Consider the following 21,447-nt stretch of genomic DNA (forward strand, 5'->3'; position numbering starts at 1 on the left):
ACCACAACTGTACCACTTCTCTCTGTAACGCCGCAGTGGCCTTGAGAGTATTTAAAATAAAATAAATAAATAAAAATATTTCAAGAAACGCATAAACTCCCAGTTTCGAATGGCATATACAGGCTTTCGTGTTCACTGATCTCACTATTTAGCTGACCTCGTGAATTCTATGTCGAAATGATTGGTTGACGAAATATGCCAACAAATGTACCTGCAATGTATTTTTGGCACGGCGGCGTAAGCGCGTCGAATCCTGAATCTATTTGACGCCGAACAACAACCACGCGCCGCCATCGTGTCCGAAACGCACGTGCACCCCGGCGCGTCCGCTTTAGTCCTACACAAGATGTCCCAGCTGTCAAACGCTACGCTCTAAAAAATAATTTTTAAAAAAGAAAAAAAGAAAATGAAAATACGGATCCCTCCACGCGAATAGATTTTGTTCGAATAGGTCAAAATTTTTTCTACGAAAACAACTTGAGGGCGACGTGAGCGATACGATTGATGGTTAAAAAATGAGGCCGATTCAATAATGAAAACATATTGTGACCTCCTCTGTGGAGATGCATATATCTTTAGGAAAGTTTGTACTGTTAGGATATGAAATCACATGATAAGAAGAAGGCAAGCGTGCTTCTTGATATAATATATTGTTAGCGACGAATTTAGGAAGCCCAAGACATAAACGTAATGATTCTCGTTCTAATAGAACCAGAGGCCGAATTTTGTATGCAGGCCCGCCATGGCACGTTATGGCACGCTGGCTTTTTATTTGTTATTTTCCTTGTAAATATGCCGCATGCCCACTGTTGGCCTGGCCAAGAATAAGATTAAATTAACAAAGGCATTTATTCCTTTCTAGAAAACCAAGGAAACATTTTGAGGAAAGAATCAACGGAAAATTATTTAATGTATTGAACCTTTAGCGAGGGAATCGTCCAGTAAAATTTAGCGGGGAAATCGCAATTCCTCAGTGGTCGAGCAAACATCGTTATTGCGCTGTCTAAGAGAACAGGTTCCCAGAGAAACAGCAGTGTTTTTTTTTTTTTTTTTTTTTTTTTAAGCGAAGCTTTAAATGTCTAGGCGAAATCGTACTTGGCTAGGCGAAATTACCTATGTACAGAGAACTATCATCATCAGCATTGGCTCCAGCGTCGTCTTCTTCCGCAGTAGCTGGCTCGATGGCACCTCTCGGGTTGCGCTCGAAGATGATCGTACGAAGATGATGATGATGATGGCCTTAACGTCTTTGGCACGTACATACCCACTCACGCGGATTGACCAAACCAAAAATCGGGCAGATTTTACATATGTGCTAAGTGAATAAAATGATAAAATCTATAATTTTGGGGAATAAATTAAAGCGAGTAAATTCTAAGACGATTCCGGGGACAGTCATTCAATATATATATATATATATATATATATATATATATATATATATATATATATATATATATATATATATACATGTGGCAATAAGGTAAAGATGAATGGAATATTATGATTAACAAATAAATCGGTTTGGTTCAACAATAAATTTCTCTATGGCGCTGCATACATTCCTGTGTCAGTGTCAAAGCACAGAAGCTCCGAAAGACAGCAGTACGTACTGCAGTGTTCAATGGCAGGCGGAGCTGTCGCATTGCAATTTGCAATAACAAAACAACGAATGCACCAGCCCTGTTTCCTTTTTCGGTAAAAGACCCTTGGAACCCGACAGACACGAGCAAGGAATGCGCGTGCACTTCGTCCTCGAACGCACGACCCTCGCGCGGTCGCTCGTTCCTGCGTGCTGGAATCAAGGCGCCCTTCTGCCGAGGTCCCGTCATACCGTCGCTCCCGCTTCCAGCAACATCGGGGGTCCTCTCGCCTGGACTCCGGTCGGGACCGACCGCCCCTGACCCGCGACCCTGCCGGAGGCCTCGATCGCCATGAAGCCGTCCGGATTGCAAACACGTAAGCTGCAGTGCACCGCGATCGCAGGGGGCGGGGGGTCCATGGCGTTTGACTCTGCCCTGCGCGCGACCGGTCGGTCGTGTCCCAGTGGTTCCCGCGGCCATGGAGGAAGGATGACGTCAGGCACCTAGCCTCGGCTAACGTCCTTCCACCAACGCGCCACCGCCGCTTTTGCTGGTCGGCGTAAACGTGCATGGAAGGAATTCCCAGCCGTGGCAATAAGCCAACCTCTTCTGACGCCAACCCTCCTTTACTTTCGGGCATGGCCTCCGAGTTCGCCGCCCAATCTCGAAGGCCATGCTTCGGGGCCCACCTGTGCGTTTATTCTTGGGAAAAAGGCTTGTTGGTGGGCGTTTCAAGGCATTGGGGAGTTTTAGATTTTGCATACGGAAAGTTGGGGGACGCAAACCGCCGGTTCTACAAAAGAACGCAAGAAAGGTATACAGGGTCCTGAATATTTCGTGGCGCCTGTTCGTAAAAATATTTTGCGCTCACCGCTGTGCTGTTCTTGCTCAAATTTTGCAGAACGATCACATTTTGAGGCCCGCTTCGTTTGGTATAACACTTACCACAGTTAATTGGCTCGTTTTAAAGAAAAAAGTGCAAATTTCCCTGACTTATGGGGATGCGAGCTGCTGCGGCGACGGGGCTAGCAAAACTTGTGCAGCCGCCTGCCGGCAGCTGCGGAAAGCAGCCGGTCAGGTAGGTTGTTCATGGCAAACAGGTTCATGGAATACCAGCAAATAGCTCCATCTCTCACAGGAGGTTTTGTTTTTAACTGCACCATTTTTTTAAATCGCCTTCATCTAAATTACAATTACTACATGAGGCGGCCATTACTATACAGGAAATCAAAATGCTTAATTGACTAATTAACACAATTACGCCAATTAACGTTCTAATTAACTGCTTTACGGCACATATATCAGTCTACATATTTGTGAGCTTTGTTGTGAGCAACATATAGAACTACCTATATAGGCAGTTCTAGTATGTGTATATAGGCAGTGTATGTGTACTAAAACCTAGCCGTCGGAGTGTTAGCCAGCGCCACCCACGGCCATGGTGGCGTATGTGGGACACCTTTGGGACCAATAAAAAAATTGGCCGCCATCCCGCCCTGCGAACGTGAATATCCAACGAAGCTGTATCAAACACCACAAAGGGTCGAGCATTGTATTCACGCTGTTCTTCTGGTGTCCTTAATTTCCGTGGTCTACCCATGGAAGTCTTGGAATAAATTGAACGAGTTGCTAGATGGGGCTCCCTTTTATATATGAAAGCGTTGTGACGCGTCACTAAGTATATATATATATATATATATAGTAGACATTTAGTCAGCCAATATATATACACTGTATGCCTGATTGCAAAGAAAGATATGCCGTTCGCCTTCAATTGTTAACCTGGCGTTTTCGGTTTACGCCACGAAATTATCCGACCAACTAGAGGTATACAGCTTTGCTGTAAAAATTATGCGTGGCTCTGCTACCCCAAACACAAGAGACCAGCGGAGCTGGGGAAAGCCTAGTTAAGCGTAGTGGCAAAACACACACTTAGTTTCCTGGCACTCAGGATTTCTTCACGATGTTCCGCATAGTATCGCGATGAATTCATCCGGCCACGTTCACAAGCCCTCCGGATCTTCATTTCTTTGCCTATGTGAACTCTCGGCTTCCCTCAATCTAAACTCGGGAGGTTCTCTTCTGCGACGCTTGCTTTCAGCTTCCCTAGCTCTCGCTTCAGTCTTCCGGAAGCAACTAGTGTCCAGTTGTCTCGTGTGAAACCTGCCGAGCCGCCGCCAGAGGCATGGGTTGCAGTCACGGACACCAGGCGCGTTCGCAGGGGCGCGCACGCGGGGAAACGCGATCGGCGTCGGCAGCAGCTCCACGCCTCCCACTACCACATGCCTTCACTGCTCCTCTCCACCTCGCATCCGCTAAGCTGCGCGGTGCTATTTTTATACTCTGCTTTTTCACTCTCTCTCTCAGCTCTCTCCCCCAGCTCGGCGAAGCTATCCCAGAGCTGGCATGGGGTATGAAGTTATGTGTTTACGCCACGAAAATTTCCTACCAATGAGAGGTATACAGCTTCGCTGTAAAAGAACACTTAAATACCCCTGTCATTTTCCCCGGCTACATTGTCCGTTGGCTTCATCCGCTAAACACGTAACACCAATTGAACATTTTACTCAAACCAAGATCGCGAAAAAAATACAGAGGCAGAGATGGACACCACAGTGCTCCACTCATCTCTGTGACTGTGTTCTTTCGCGCTCTTTGGTTTAAGCAAGGCAATATCAACAGAGCCAAGCGTCCACTCTTGTGAACATTTTACCTGATGTGAACATTTACCTGATATGAACAGCGTTGGTGATGAGGTGACCGCTGTCGCTGCAGCCACCTTTCTGGACGACGATGACGACCAAGACAATGACTCGACGGTGAGCAGCAACTCGTCCTTCGTCCTCCTGGACAGCCTTGGCTCCGTAACCGAAGGTCCCGGCGATGGTCATGCATCGTCGTCGGCTGCCGATTCCGCCGCGGCAGAGGACCAGCAGCTCAAGCCTGCTGTAAGAGATAGCGCAGCAGCAGAGGCTTCGATGCCGGAGTTTGATGTGGTACGCGCAGATGTGAAGTAACAACTCGAGAGATTTAGCTTGGCCGCAGTGGCGTAGCCAGAAACTTTTTTTTTCTTTATTTTCTTAATCGGGCGGGGGGGGGGGGGGGGGGGGCATTTTACCGGGAACGAGTAAAGGAGGGGGCCTGGGTACGCCACGTAATAACAAATTTCGGGGAGGAGGGGGGGGGGGGGCGACATAGGTGTGCCCTCGTCTCTGGCCACGCAGTGCTTGGCCGTAAATTTATTACCATTTGCGGAATACCGTATTACCGGCGGAGAAGGCGTACGGTAGCAGCAACGCTTCTAGTGACATTTTGTGACGCAAAGTTTAACCGTAGAGCACACAAAGCTAACGCTGCGGTGACCTATCATATATTCTATAAAGCATTGGCAGCAACATAATTGTTAACATTCGGTGTTTTTATCATTTTTATTATGGACACTCAAAGCGGATTTCTGCCGTCGGCGTCGCCGTCACCATCGCCGTGATGTTCATTATGACGTCAATGGCGATGAAATCGTCGCCGTGCGCCGTATGCTGTATGTGCGAGTGAAAGCGCGCGAGGGACGCGTGCTTTCACGGGGAGCGAACGAACGGCGGAGAGCAAACGCGCGTTCTGCGCCGTGCTCCCTGAAGGGCTGCAGAATTAAGCGTCTCTTTCCTCCTTTACAATCACCATATATATAGAGCAAACGCGACTTTTTCCGTCACGCGAAAGGCCGTGGGGGGACGGGAGGGAGGGAGGGAAGGCGACGTTTAGCTGCGGCACTAAATGCCTATATATATAAAAATGTTGCGAGGCGAGAAGGTGGTAAAGACTTTCGACGCTGCTCGACGAGTGTCCCGTCACGGCCGCTGGATAAAAAAAGTTGTCGCAGTTTCACCTGAAAGGCGAAGCATCAATTGCGATCCGGAGGGAATCATCGGATCTCCCGCTTAAGGGGACGCTAGCACAAACGCGTTAGAAACGTGCAGTACTCTCTAGTAAGGGGGAGCGGCCACAGCGTCTTACGCAGCCATTTACACATGCCGGAACGTGCACCGCGTTTGCCGACGCCATCACATGACTGCTGAGAGAGTATACCCCCCGTATTCATAAACGCTCCTCGACTTTAACTTGACTTGCCACCGCCTTGGGCAGCGCGTTCGAAACGCGTTGAAGGTAAGGCGGAGAGGCCACAGCGTCTTACACCAGCTTCTTACACGGGCCGTAACGCGCTAGCACAAACGCATTAGAAACGCGCTAGAAACGCGGCCTTTCGTTAATGTTGGATATTTATTGCCATCCTGGTGCGTGTGTCCATGTCCGCTTCGTGGCGTAGTGGGCTAACGCCGCGCGCTCGGAAGCGAGGGGTCCCTGGTTCGATTCCGCGCTACGGACACAACTTCGGAATTTTTTTCTCATTTTTCTCAGACTGGTTACACACTACTGGTTACACACTACTGGTTTCACGCTACTACTACGACGACGGGGACGGAACGGGTGCCGCTATAAGGAGCTTCGCCCCTAAAAAAAAAAAAAAAAAAAAAAAAAAAAGGTGCGGCCTGCCGCGTGCACCGAAAACGGTGTGATCCGCCTCGGCGCCACACGTCAGGGGCTGTTGTCCGGCATAGCAAATGCGTCAGAAACGCGCTTGGAACGTCGTCGTGCGTGGCAGCCGACGGCGCGTTCCATCGCCGATGACTAGCGCCGTTCGGCCCAGCCATGCGGCCGACAATGCAACTACGGCTGTCACATTCGCTCCCATTGCAACGCGCCCGACGCGGCAGGCCGCACCTTTTTTTTATCCAGCGGCCGTGGTCCCGTTCTGATCTCGCCGAAAACCTCCGAGCTGCCCCCAGAGGCACCGGCAACACTCACCAACGCCGCGCGCGTTCGGTGCGAACGCGGGCAAAACGCCGACGGCGCCGACAACAGTTCTGCGCTTTGCTGGTGATGCTACATTTCCAAGTTTATACAGATGATAAAACTACTATCCTTACTCCGTATAGCTCTCTACTAATTTGCTGTCGCAATTGATGTTTCGCCTTTCAGGTGAAACTGCGACATTTTTATTTGATAAGAACACTCACGCAATAAAAAATGTAGCAGTCCTCCTGTGTTACCGGTGTTCTGAAATGGTCTGAAAACTTTGACAAAGCTGAGACTTGGCGTGCACGTTTACCGTAATACCGGAAGACATAGAGGTGTGCAGCCAAGTTGGCACACGCACTTTGCTGTGGCGTATTCAACAAAAGCGCGTATAACTGCCCTTGCAAAGACCGACTGTAGGCCACTTATGTGCTGTGACATGTGTGTTGACATAGACACAGTCGTAACAAAACACTCCTTTTCTGAAGAGAATAGCCAGTCATATATCTACTTGTAAACGTGACCTTTTCAAAGTCAATGAATGATCATAAACTATTCTTGCAGGCAAGAATCTTATTCTTGAAATCTGTACAACGAAACAGCATATAGATTAGTACTTAGATAAATGGTTAGATAGATAGATAGATAGATAGATAGATAGATAGATAGATAGATAGATAGATAGATAGATAGATAGATAGATAGATAGATAGATAGATAGATAGATAGATAGATAGATAGATAGATAGATAGATAGATAGATAGATAGATAGATAGATAGATAGATAGATAGATAGATAGATAGATAGATAGATAGATAATCATTATATCCACACTTTCGGTTACCTACGTGTTCCATGCAGGTCGTCGATCTCAGCGTTCCGGGTCCGTCGATGAGCAGCGAGTTTCAACACAGCTACCAGCTGCGGTCGCGCATTCCGCGACCTCCAAATGCTTTCATGCTGTTTGCGCAGGAGAGGCGGCGATTGGTGGCTGCTGAGAACCCAAACGTAAGTGCAGCGCGTTACCCGTTTATACCGAGTGTTTCAGCGAACAACTATAATTGCAGCCTCCGCGATCAACTTCAGAAACATTTTCAGAGCTAATTGCGGAGGCCACGCTCCGCTGTGCTGAGTACGGTGAACGCCACTACCAACGCCACCTAGGTGGCGTTGGTAGTGCTTCTTGATGCCAGCGTCCCTTCGAATATCGAGGCGTCGTAGTGCTGAGACCACCGAAGCGTTCACTGTCGGTGCGCGTTAGTGTCACAGTACTTCTCTTTTCTGCTCGTATACACGGAGGAGTGTTAGATATATAAGGCGCGTCAGCTCTCTGCATGCGTTTGTGGCGCAAAAACGATCTATCGTTACCAAATTTTGCAAACTTTTTCTTATGGTTATTATGTTCGTGTATGTTCGTGTGAATACGGAAATACGTCAGTGAAGTCTTGGTGGACCCCGGCATAAAACACTTTCGTGTTAAAAAAAATTAAAGGTTGCCTATGGCAGATAGCACAATTGTAGTCAATGAGTCGGTTTACTCGAAGAAGCGGACATTACTTGCAGAAAAAAATTAAATCAATATTCGAGTAATAAATGAAAATTCACTAATTAAGTTCTTAACTAATTACTTTTATGGCCCATACTGTAATTTACAAATTCTTGCCATATAATTCGCAAGGCGGATCCACTTGGAACGAATTCGCAGGATGACACCAGTTTCGAGATATTAATTCCCGAACTTTGCTGAGAAATGCGTTGGCGTTCCAGTAACTTTCCTAACAAAACGGTGTTTTATGCATTGAAGCACTCAAGTTTTTTTTTTTTTGTGACTGTAATTGGCTTGATAAACCTGATTAACTGATTTGTGGCCCTCTCAATTTGCACTCGTGAGTTAGGTACGTATAAAGCGAAGTGTACGTTCTTGCTATTCCATTTGTCACTACGATTGATAAACGAGGCCCTTTCCGTGTAACAAGGCTACAACTGCATTAACACATCTTCAGGGATCTCGAGTAAACAAGTTGATCACATGAACACGATGATTTTTAATGCGGAAGCATTATATGCCCCATTACGCGAAAATCTCTCGGCGTCGCTTGACTGAAAGGTGGTACCAAAGAATGGCCGACGCCGCAAAGAGTAAAAACACGTAAAAAAATTCTCGGATTGACGTCAAATTTCTCAGGGACCTTCCTGTAAACAAAGTAAATTAACGGCTTTGAAAAGAAAATTTGGTTCGCTTTTGTCTGGGTGGGAATCGGAACCCGGGGGGGGGGGGGGGTGCGAGACGAGCACGCTTATATATATATATATATATATATATATATATATATATATATATATATATATATATATATGTGTGTGTGTGTGTGTGTGTGTGTGTGTGTGTGTGTGTGTGTGTGTGTGTGTGTGTGTGTGTGTGTGTGTGTGTGTGTGTGTGTGTGTGTGTGTGTGTGTGTGTGTGTGTGTGTGTGTGTGTGTGTGTGTGTGTGTGTGTGTGTGTGTGTTATCTATTCCCGATGTTTGACGCAATCGTGCATTTCGTGCACGTAGTCATCAGCACAGCGAAGCCAGCTGATATCTAACGTCCCGTCCTCTGCATCTCGTATTAATGTCTTAGAGCTGTAAGCGCGTTTCGTAATGTCATTAAATCGAGCTTTCAGCAATGTTACAGCCATGACGTAATAACACCCTGCCTATCGGCCGGCACCCTGCGCAGGAGAACAACCAGCGCGTCAGCAGCCGGCTGGGAAAGCTGTGGCGTTCCCTCAGCGCCGCAGACAAGGAGCCGTACCAACGCAAGGCGGCCGAAGCTGCTGCTGTCCACAGAAGAAAATACCCAGGTACTTACTTACCATCGCTAGTGGATGACTGAATAAATAATTAGAAACTTAAGGAAGCACTGGAATATTACATGAACTATAATCATAGTTTCAATTGTTAGGTAATCGGAGGTTGTTTGCTGATTTACAGAAAGCTATAAGCGTTACTGTTTTTCTGTTAACAATAATTGGAGACAAGTGATTATGAACAGATATGCGAAGATATGCTTTGCTCGCGCAGTATAGTTCGATGATCATGATGACTGTATGAGTTGCAATACAGTTGTTACTTTTCACATAAATGTCGCTGCTGGTGCGTCAACATTTGCACCGAAGCCTTCAAGCAAATGAAAAGCAAGACCGCTGTAACGGGACGACACAAGGAAAGGCAGGACCAATGTCTTTAAAATACTGCAAGTTGAGCAACTCCGCCAACGAATCCCGCTAAAGCACGACGCTTTCAGTCGACTGCCACATGCGCTCGTCAAAATTGGTTACGCGTTGCGTCAGCGAGCGTAAGTACATAACATAATAATAATAATAATAATAATAATAATAATAATAATAATAATAATAATAATAATAATAATAATAATAATAATAATAATAATAATAATAATAATAATAATAAGGAAGTGTCTTGGCATCCGAGATTAGTAGCTCAAAGCGCGATCTCTGAGGCTTCGGGTAAGCCATCGACTACCGCCAAAATATATGGAAGAAAATAATAGCTGTTATAAAATATGGATCCTCACTCTTCAAAGATGTTATTCAAAAGACGTGCCAAGTTTCGTCACTCGGATGCTAGCAACAGTGCCGTGGCGTCACTTCTATACGGGCGCTCGAGGCGCATTCGCGCCGCCGCCGCCGTGCTGTTCCGGTATCGACGCGCATGTGCGGGCCACACGCGGAGGCTTAAGTTTTGCAGAGGCACGAAAGACGCGCCCTATTGAAAGAAGAAAGGATATAAAGCCAGACGGATATTCATTGATCTTCCGATTAATGAATATAGGAAGCTCGGTGTTGTGGATAGCGCCGAACCGCGTTACTGAGACTGCCGTCCGTCATCCCGCAGACTACGTCTACAACCCACGCGAGGCCCGCCAACGCAAGGAGCAGGAGCGCAGGGCCAAAGCGTTTGCCAGCATGACGGACGGCTCCGGGGACCAGGAGCAGCAGCCAAGCACTTCCACGGCTGCGACCCAGGGTCGAAGCAGCCCGGAGTACCAGGAGCTACCCCATTCGCTGCCTCTACCGCAGAGGAACAGACGACGTGCAACCAGTGCTGTAGGGTCTTCGGGCGCCGGTCGGGCAACGCCAACCAGGCCGACGGCCACAGTCTCGGCCACTGCGTGGGCTCGCTCGGCCGCGCACCCGTACAATGTACGTCAATGCTGCATGCCTCGAATGTACCGCTTTCTGCTGAGCACGAGGTAGCGGGATCGAATCCCGGCCGCGGCGGCTGCATTTCGATGGAGGCGAAATGCAAAAACGCCCGTGTGCTTGCGTTGTAGTGCACGTTAAAGAACCCCAGGTGGTCAAAATTAATCCGGAGCCCTCCACTACGGCGTGCCTCATAATCGGAACTGGTTTTGGCACGTAAAACCCCAGAAAGAAGAAGAATGTACCGCTTTCGAAGCTCGCATGCAAGCCGCAAAGAGTCAACCGGCCCCTCACCCAACATAGGTCGTAGAAACGTGTAACAGATTTTTACTCTAATGACAGCCACCAGGGGGGCTATTCTGTAAGAGTCCACCTAGTGGACTGTCCATTTCGGCCGCTGCTGACTGGTTGGAGCTGCACGAGTAAGGAGGAGACAGGTGCCCCCAGCCAGTCTCCTTCTCGCTCGTACAGCTCCAGCCAATCAGCGACAGCCGAAATGGACAGTCCACTAGGGCGACTCTTACAGAATAGCCCCCTCCCCCCCAGTTTCGCAACGGACAAGTGATCTGCCGGCGAATGAAAACTGAATGAAGCACTTTTGTCCTCTTGTTTTACGGTCAAGTGGTGGATGTCGTATGTAAATCTCGTTAGGCCGTGAAGTCGGCTTCTCCTTACAAAATATCGCATTGCGGAGAAGCCAGTTTTTAAAAACGCGTTTAAGTTGCGATCGCGTCAGCAGTCGCATTTATGCAAAACCTGTTGATTTCTCTCTTATACACTCCTGAAATCCTAAGCATTCTGTATGCGTATTTCACAACCAGCGAAATTTATTCGCGCTATCTCTGACTCACGCCGAAAGTGTTACGTGGTTCCCAGTTGCTTCCTTCGAGCAACACAGCTGAGCTCGCCGACAGTGAAGTCTCCAGAACGAGGAAAGACGGGTGTACACTAGACACACCACCGCTCGCGAATACGAGTTGACGCCACGTCACAGAAGGGCGGCTTCTTTAAATCTAAACCACTCGGTACGGTGAAAGAAAAATGCCTGGAGCGTTTTCGGGAAATCTGCGTTGTGTTCATTTGCCAGAAATGGCGCCTCTATGAATACACAGAACCTACGAATTCACGGCGCCTTATTCCACTACCATCGTTAAGTCGGGACACGATCGGCAGGGCCGGTATTGAACTATTATTTATTTATTTTATTTATTTATTTATTTATTTATTTATTTATTTATTATTTATTTATTTATTTATTTATTTATTGATTGATTGATTGATTGATTGATTGATTGATTGATTGATTGATTGATTGATTGATTGATTGATTGATTGATTGATTTCACGGCCAGGTGCACCGGTTCCCCGGTCTTCGGGCCCCATCACTGCGTGGGGCCATCGCAGCAACCACTGCGTCCATCGCTCAGTCCGCTGCAGTTCACCCATTCAGCCAGCCGATCCCGCTGGTCGCTTGTGGCAGGGACTGCGCCGCCGTGCGTAAGTACACAACCACCCTCCCGCCAGTCGCTATAGACTCAGCATTAGGTGCGGTAGCTCAAATTTGCAAACGGACTCGTTCAGTTAGCCCTGTAATGTCCAACGCATCATGTATGCCACACTGAGTTTGATGAATCAATAATTATTTAAGCGCGGGGAGCTTGACACAAGTCCCATAGTAGCATTTCTGAAAAGCTGGATCGAAGTTTCAGCTGTAGATAGTTCAACAAACCAATTGCTAATTAATCGTTTACCATTCTAATTGTATTGCACCTAAAATTATATTTCGCTGTCCTTTGTTTTTTGTACAAAGATACTCTTCATAGACAGAAATAAATGTAAACCATTTGTTCCGATCTTTCATTGAGCATTACAGGGCTGAAATATGGCGGTGAAGAGTTTCAATGAGAATCAACCCAAGAGAAGGTGTTGACATATTTTTCACTGTGTGAATAGTAAAATTTTCCATTCGAGTACAAATATACAGAAAATGCACGCTTTGAATATCAAATTGACAAGTTGTCTTTATTAATAGTGTGAAAAAGGAGCAATGATAGAAACAAAGCCAGAAAGACGTTGGCATGCCAATAGTGGCTTATGAAAACAGATCCTAGACAAATCAAATAACGGTTACAACAAGCGGTGTGCGAATCGAATAAAGACGATGCCGAATGCTATCAACACCGAAGATTTTTTTGAACAATTTTCATACGCTTTATTTTATTACCACGCAAACCTCTCGGATAGTTCTACGATGACGTTGAATCTTGATTCGGTGACTTCACGTTTCTGGGCCAGTGATCATTGATTCATCACTTAGATTGATCCCATTTGTCCTACTCAACCTGCCTATAACCAAGTAGGAGAGAATATTATTTTTAAGCACGCTAAAAGACATATAGAATTTCGAACACTGGCTATTCAATTCGAGAACCATGTCGAATAGCTGGTCTCGACCGCCCGATGAAGTAGTGTACAAAATTCTGAAATAAAAGAAGCGGGTGCAGTAAACGATATATTTGTATTCGTATTCCCACTTGGAGAGCACTCACACGTGCCTACATAGTATATTTACTTTGAATACGCGCAATGCCTCTAGGAAGTCCTCACAACTAGATAACCCGTAAATAAGGCAAAAAAATGGCGGCGCATCCTCTGTTTGGGGATGATCGGTGACGTTCATGCGAATCGTAATCTTTATGAAGTGTGTGTAATTGATGATATAGTTTACACGTTATAATGATTATGATCATTGCATCCCAATGAAGATGAAAAAAAATGTCCTCATGAATACACCCTAATCTCCTTACGATGGGCAAAATCAAAATCAAATTCATTTACCTATACGACTCAAACTCAAGATCCAAGTCTCAAGCGAAGACTCGTCAACCTCGAGAATAAATTCTGCAAATCCGCTTGAACTTCTTCACTGACTTCTATACCCCAAGTTCATTCTCCTCTCTCGGGTATCATCGGACATCAACACAAAGCATAAAAGGCTAAAGAAAAGGCAATTGTAAGTTACGACGAAAACAACTTCTAGTCAGTATAAAATGTTACCCCCCCCCCCCCCCCCCGGCCCGTTCCCTTGGCTGGTGTCACTGATGGCGATGGTGATAGCATAGCCGGCTCTAAAGAGGTCTATTTTTCCATTTTCGACATTTAAATAAATTTTAGAGATTCAAAAGTCAGCTGATTTGTTGTCGTTTATGTTGCCGTCTGCTGTTTGTTGTCGTGTGTCGTTGTTTGTTGCTGCTGTCGTCGTCCCCGTTGTCGTTTTTGTTGTGTAAACTCAGCAGCACAAATGTGATCTACCCCTTTTCTCCGCAGCTCATCCACAAATTACCGGTTCTGGCTTGCCGCACGCAGCCGACGGAAGCGCCCGGCAACTGGGATGGTTCTTCGACACCACCCAGACCGCAGCTGCTCACTTGACTTTGGGAGTTGCCGCAACACGTGCGTGTCATTAGAGAGCTTTAATTATAATATAGGGGTCCCAAACGTTTTGGATCCCCAAAGAAATAGCGTCCAAGCCACTGCGCATGCGCGAGACGCCAACTGCGTTTGGGTTTTGCGTCGGGCACGCTATTTCCTTGATTTAGCGGGAGCCCCAAAAGCTTTGCGTCAACAAACATGGCGGCGCCCATCGAAGCGACGGCTCGAACCGAGCACCGAACTGGGCTCGATTCATGGTAACGCGTGAAGTTCGTAAGCTTAGGAGAAGTGATTGCGGTTATCGCTTTCTCTCGACTAACGTGTGTAATGAAGATTTATTCATTAGACGCCGCTGATTCCGAATTCGATCGTCGATTTCATGGCTCGTAGGCCTAACGTGGATTAGCTTGGCTGGTGAAGGCACGTAAAGTTAGTTACTCAAGATTAAGCGCAACAAATCGCTTGCTGCTAATAGAATAACCAAGAGTGGGTGGGGAGGGGTTCCTCAGGACTCGATAAAGTTATTTCCTCCTCCTCCTCAACATCACTTTTCTTATCATAAAATGGTATTTTAATATTTATAATAGTTTTTCTTTGACACCGTAGTGGCGCTGCAAGCGCAAGACGTTATTGTCAAACCCCCGCCAAGCCCTATCCTAAAACTTTTCAGCCCTGCATGTCCCAACGCTAACACCCGCAAAGTTCTTTCGGGGCTCCAAACTTTTGGGGCCCCTATTCTAAAACTCTCTATTGTGTCTGCGCTACGGTGCAGGGGCTCTCATTTCTTCTTTTCTCGCAAAGTGTCTCGCTTAAAGAAGATCCCAAATAAAAAATTCAGCGAGATAGATGACATTTGCAAATACAAATGGTGGTGCATTACAGGCATGCATCGTCACGACGACGCCGAAAATCGTAGAAAGGGCACGTTGTGTGCTGTCGCATTTGTTTAAAATGTACCCTGAGAGTATTTCGGCACGGATACATTTGTTTGTACTGTATCCATTAGGAAACACACGCACTCAAAGTAGTCAGTGGTATTATTTTTTTTTCTCTTGAAGACAGCCTGTAACATTCAGTATTTACTTCCCGCCAAATATTTCCTTTAAGTTCGTTATAGTATACATTAAAAAAATGATAAATGTGCTGAAAAATCCGCCATCTGCCAGATGCGCGTTTTCTCCGCTGAGGAAAGGCTATGGCACCCAAGTCTAGCTGAAAATTCACTAGAACGGCGAGACTGTGTCCCATGAAGACGGTCTCGCTTCACAATTTGAACGGCTGGCTTAACATAGCTCCTACTGTCTCTATGGACTTGATTGCTTCCTCCTTACACCGCACGGGGTCTTTCTCACCTAAACTTAGCACAACCACACGCTTCCTGGTGGAACAGTTCAACAGCAGAGCTCCGGACTGAGGACTCCCTAACCGTGTGGCGCCTTCTACAATTAAAAGATTTCACATTACCTCCGAGGTGGGAATGCGCGTTTGTGGAGCCACCTGATCTCGGAGGCCATAGTTTTTGTTCATTTATTAACTGAAGCGCGTTCTGGTGGTGTCTGTCTCAATGCTTTTAGGTTTCCTAACGAGCAACTTTGCACTATTCGCTGCACACATTCTTGTCTCTTGCTTCGTGGCCGAAGCAGGCGTGCAATCACGAACTATGCGCGCCACGACGCAGCTGTGTTGTGCTGGCCGCTTCTGGCTACGGCTGGACCTCCGGCCCTGGCGCCATCATTACCCCTGCTACTGCCCACGGCCATGACCCCCGCGGTGGCCCGACACCACTTCACCGTGCCAGGACCGCTGATGCCACCGACCAGGCACGACGCATCAGCCGGATCTGGCTCGATGCATTTCTTCAGCACGATGCAGGCAAGTGTGCCAACTCCAGTATCTGCACGCCACTGCGCGAAATTAGTTGCAGTGAAATCCATTTATTCAATATATCGCCTTACTCCCTGTTTCTCGTGGTCCCCTCAGCAGTACATGCATTTGGTACTGGAATATGCCAAATGCAGTAGCCCCGGACTTCACTTAGTACCAAGTAAGAAGTGGGAAATCCACACGGCACCGTTCGGTGCAGCACACACGTTTACTCTGTTATTAGGACCAGCTTGTTGAGGCAACTAGCGCTGCGAAGGTCATGCCGCCACTTGGCTACGGATTCTTGAGCTAACTATCACCTTATAACCGACAGACAAGGCAATTGTGCCTAATCACGGCTGGCAGCAGAACTTTGCCCCTTTTATGTCAGCACTATCGAGTGCGGCTCTATTTTAGTGTACGTTTCAATGAGGCTCATTGTAACTTGGCCGTATTCGCTGATTAGTTGAAATCTGGTACGCGGCTGCTATTCGCACGCCAGCCTTGCAACAATTAAGAAACGATAGACGTGATAGGTGGAAACCATGTAGTTCGCGTTTCATCTTCCAGCTGAGCGCGTTGAAATGTTTATGCGAAGTCTGCGCGGAGAGTTGCGAACTCTAATTTACTCTTTCCCGCTCCGAGGTCGTCATATTCTTGACTCTTAATTCCGTCGTGTTGGCGTTGAGCCAATCGGAAGGCGCGTAGCAGACCTTTGAGCCGATCAGAGCTGACAAAATGGCGTATTCGGCAATATGGCACAAATTGACCGCGTCCAGAAAAGCATCCCTGCTCTTTCACCTTTCCTCCACTCCTCCTATGCGTCGCATACTGCTGACATACATGTTCAGCTGTCGGCCGCGCATCAATCAGTTACGATGCCATAAGCAGGCTTTGCGTGCTCTTTTGTTTCAATGGATCTGTCTCTGTCTTAACGCATCGGGTTTCATACAACGTCACTAGACGTCGCTATACCTGCGCTGCTGCTCCCATTCTGTCTCCGATGTTCCGAAGACGCGGAAGTTCGCGTCTGGACAGGCTGTAACAAAGATTTAGCTTAACGGAAATGTACCAGCGGAAACATACAATAAAACGTCTACAGAAGAATAAAAATGAGTTGATGAGATGACGGCAGACAGCTAGGTAGTGTGACGGAATGGGCACATTTACAGGCATGGGATGAAAACAGACGGCTTAAGACAGGGGTAATTTAACTGGAGGTCGCCGAGACTGGGCCTTTTGTCCTGCAGTGTACATCAAGTGATGACGATGATGATGATGATGGAACATTGGAGGTGGCGTATGCCGCAGTGCTGGTTACATATTGCGGCGCCGTCGTCAGCCATAACGCCTACCATATAACTTCTACGTGCGATAGAGCCCTCGAATACCACCCTCCATGGCGGCCTTCTTCCCCATGCATTGCAGCACGAGCAGCAGAGAAACAGCGTCAACGCCGCCAGGAGCGCTCTGAACGGAACCGCGATGCCGACCACAGCAAGCCGTCTGCAACAGCAGACCGCGAGTAAGACAACCACAAAATGCGCTATTGCACTATACCTGCCGTCACTTTACGGGTTCATTTTATTTATTTAGCATAGCCTCGGAACCATTATATGGCATTATAGAGGGGAGTGGTTTACAAGCAAAACGGGTAAATTCAACAAACTGGAGGTAATAAGGCAAAATAATATATATATATATATATATATATATATATATATATATATATATATATATATATATATATATATATATATATATATAAACAAATGGCACCTAGATATAGAAAGTTAGCTATGGCGTTCGTGGATACAGGTTGAACAACGCAAAGAAAACAAGGTTCCTAGTCGCACAGTATTAGCGTGATCGTGTTAACGTTCCTGATTATCTCTACTCCCCCATGTTGTACACTGTTTGAAAACGCTTTGGCGCAGGAGTATAAGTTAAATGAATGTAGCTTATATATTTGGCCTGTAGTGTCTTTTAAACAGCACGCTTGCGCTCTCGGGCTGCTGCTCGTTACCGCACACCCACGGTATCAACACCACCACGACTAACCACGCCGGCACCTTTAGAATTAATCAGCTATTGCGCATCTTTCTGCTCGGCCCCCCGGCTGCTAGCAATGCTCCTCGCCGCATGCATCAAACTTCACTAGCCGCGGCACAGCGGCAGTCTCTATACGAACGGACGAAAGAACCGCCACACATATATCGCCTGCTCTCGTAAGTGCTGTTCGCGTGGTCTAACGAAAGTCTCCGCCACTCTTCGAGCGATATTAAGAAGCGGGTAGGCTTGGCCGACAGGATGTGTGCGCTAGATGCCTCATTCAGCACCGCATCGGGGCCCAGCACACGCTGCGGCCTCCTCCAACGTGGCAGCAGCGCTGTGGCCACCGGAAGCGGGCCAGCCCATGCAGCGTCAGGACACCGGCGGCCAATTCCAACAGTGCGCCTTCGCGGCCTCCAACGAGATGGCCGGCACCGCCGCCGCCTGTCCCTACGCGACACAGGTGTGCTGCGCGGGCGTCGGTGCTCAGGGCTTCAGTGCTCAGAGCTTCAGTGCTCAGCCCTACGGCGCGCTGATCGGTGCTACCGCGGGCCACGGTGGCGGCGCCATCGTGGTGGGCACGCCGACGCTCTTCCCGGAGCCCGCAACCATCGGCTCGAACCAGGCGCGCGGCGGACCTACTGCTGACCGGTCAGTTCTGTTTCCCGTTGCATAAGCGTAACAGTCTGTAGAGCCATCGTATAACGAACCAATCGGGACTAGACAAAATGTTTGCTGTAGCTACAACAGAATGCTAATTTTGGGTGGTTTGATCTTTTCTCAAAGAGGAGTTGTCTTATCTTGAGTGTGATTAGTAAATGTGTCCTGCGCTTAATAAACATTACGGTTGCGAATAGTGTGTCGTCTTCTTTGTCCCGTTTAAGGCACTATTTCTTCGCCTATAATGTAGCGGGTTTGCTACGAAGAGAAGTATATGGGAACGGCCTATATATGGTATTTTATAATTACGGTAGGGCAGCCTCTGTCTTAGTTGTAAGTGTATACGATGGGAGTCCCTAAAAACATTTGACACAAACAGCTTTAAGCACTCTAGACCGTTTTATATAGCTCATCAATAAAGTGCAGTTATGTAGAAACATGAAATCATGTCCAAACATTCTGAACATTGCCCCTTCGCCCATTTGTCGAACTTCACCACAATGCAACACCTTAATAGGCAGCATTAAATAAAAATTATATTTCAAAGGATCGGCCGAATTTCGAGAACTTTCACTTAGCAACGTCGAGAGGGCATACTCCCTTCCAAAACACGCATTTATGGCACTCAGTCATAACTTCCCTGCTGCGGTTTAGTAGCGTTTTGGCTTCCAAAACACTGCTAAAAGACAGCACGCATTATTTTACAGCCAAGCTGTTATAGGCTAGGTTCCAGGAGATCGTGTCCGGCAACGGAAGTAGGCAGATAGACCGGAAGTAGATCAATCATTTCGGCCCCATGCGCGTGGCGGTTTCCCGCCAACTATGCCTTGGCACAGGTGCGCTTAGCACTGCGCCTTAGTACCCCTCGCCACCGCTGATGCCTCTTTCACAACTGTCTCGGTACTCGGCGGCGACACCTCCCACCAATCGTTGCGCCTTTGTCTCGTGACGTAGATATTGCGCTAGTTCTGTTACCAGCTGTGGCCCTTTTGACTCGCTATGGGGACGGACGCTCGTTTAACCACATCCTCCAGGATCCTGACGATGCCCTGCAGTGTGTCGCGGCTATGGACGCTGTGGCTCATACGCTAGTCTATGACTATGGGGCGGACTTGGCGCAGCAAATGCAATATTTGGCCTTCGCGCCGGGCACCGGTGTCCTTGCTCTTTGACGAACATGCCGAAGACGCTCAATATAGTTAATAATAATAATATATAAATTCACTATAGCACACCCAACATAGTCACAGCTTCGCTGGCTTCCATCTTCACAGTCGTGGAAGGGCTCTTTTTTTTTTTTTTTTTTAAGCTTGCCCTGAGCACACGCATTTTCAGTGATACAAACGCACTTGTGTAACAAATGTTTTATTCTTGCAGTAATAAGCGCTAACTTTGGACGAGCTAGTGAGACAGGCAAGAAACAGGTGCTAAGAGACAAGCGTCTGACCCTTGTATTATTATCCCGTCTAAATCGTGAGCTTATTACTCCGCGCAAGCATAAGCCAACTAGCCCAGCAGCATACTTTGTTAAAATAGTTTACTTTAGACGCAGCACACCGAGCAGCGGCAAACTTGAGACAGCAAATAAGCAACGAACTCTTTGTATAGGTCACAGTGACTTTCTCAGCGACTTGGCTGTTGCCAATTTCACCTGCTTCAATAATTCGTATAAACTTGCTCGAAGCAAGTATTCATCATGCATCCTTTCACATTCATAAAACTTTCAACGAAAGGTACGAAGACTGCCGTGCGAAAATGTATCGCTAATCGTTCGTAAGACTTGACGCAAGTAAAATCATGACGGGCCCAAATTCGTAAGCCTTACGAAAAATTCGAAAGTTGCCAAGTGTGAATTAATAGCTATATTAATAATGTCAACCTTTACTACTTACCTAAAAAATTACACCACTATAGAGACTTCTTACTGAGCAGCGCGCCCTAATACTCGCCGAAACAGGAATAGTACTCTACTTTAACTACCCACCTGACCTCCTTGATAACTCGCAGGTACCACTCTCAGCCCCTGGTGCAGCAACAGGCTGTACAACAGCAGCAGCAGCAGCAACACGCAGTTGCCCAGCAGCCGCAGCCTTCGCCGCTGGGCGTGAACCTGACCGGATGGCACCAGATGAGCGCATCGTGGGGCGGCCCTTTCGGTCCGGACGTCGACCTTGCCATGCAGATGATGATTGGCCGATCGGCACCTCAACAGCAGCACTCGACGACGCCGACATACACGGCTGCATCCGGAAACGCACAGCAGTTTCCACGTCCGACGTAGCCGCGCAAGACTCGTGGCGGTTGTCACGCGAGCAGAACCTGGAGCTGCATCTAGCGACGTAGTACAACTCCGGGAGCTGTTGACGATCTTTACGTGTGCGATGCTCCAAGCGCTGCGCCGTGTCTGCACAGCGGCTGCTGCATACATGTAGCGATGTGCTGAAAATAAAGCCGAGAAAAGGCCTGTTGTTCCTGATGCAGGAAGCTCGAAACGCCTATCCCTTTAAGTAAGTATCTCAGGCCAGCGTCAACGTTTCGAAAACGGGAGTTGTCTTCGTCAGGACTCCAGTCCAGAAATTCTGGACACTGCACCTTCGGCAATCTGTCGAACTTAGTGCCACCCGTCGCAGTTTCACCCGAAAGGCGAAGCATAAATTGCGATAGCAAATTAGTGGACAGCTACACGAAGTAAGGATAGTATATTTATCGGCCGTATAAACATGAAAACATAGGCATACTAAGGCATGGTCACGCGCGCACAAGCAAGCATGATCACGTCTCGCTCGATGACCGCGGAAA

General features: G+C 47.5%; 2 protein-coding genes across 2 annotated transcripts; both read left to right on the plus strand.

Moving 5' to 3' along the window:
- Positions 1-1,774: 1,774 nt before the first annotated feature.
- On the plus strand, positions 1,775-17,200 carry LOC119462155 (transcription factor Sox-19a-like). Its single transcript, XM_049672856.1, has 9 exons — positions 1,775-1,959; positions 4,359-4,579; positions 7,298-7,444; positions 9,156-9,279; positions 10,334-10,641; positions 11,994-12,138; positions 13,969-14,094; positions 15,752-15,949; positions 17,187-17,200. Exons 1-9 carry the CDS (start codon positions 1,935-1,937, stop codon positions 17,198-17,200), a joined length of 1,308 nt encoding a protein of 435 aa, XP_049528813.1. The 5' UTR covers positions 1,775-1,934.
- A 160-nt stretch (positions 17,201-17,360) lies between these two features.
- On the plus strand, positions 17,361-21,118 carry LOC119462674 (uncharacterized). The gene is made up of 3 exons (XM_037723982.2): positions 17,361-17,461; positions 18,273-18,639; positions 20,656-21,118. Exons 1-3 carry the CDS (start codon positions 17,422-17,424, stop codon positions 20,927-20,929), a joined length of 681 nt encoding a protein of 226 aa, XP_037579910.1. The 5' UTR covers positions 17,361-17,421; the 3' UTR covers positions 20,930-21,118.
- The last annotated feature ends 329 nt before the right edge of the window (positions 21,119-21,447 follow it).

Source organism: Dermacentor silvarum, chromosome 8 (assembly GCF_013339745.2).
Source record: "Dermacentor silvarum isolate Dsil-2018 chromosome 8, BIME_Dsil_1.4, whole genome shotgun sequence".
In the NCBI taxonomy this organism is placed as follows: domain Eukaryota; kingdom Metazoa; phylum Arthropoda; class Arachnida; order Ixodida; family Ixodidae; genus Dermacentor; species Dermacentor silvarum.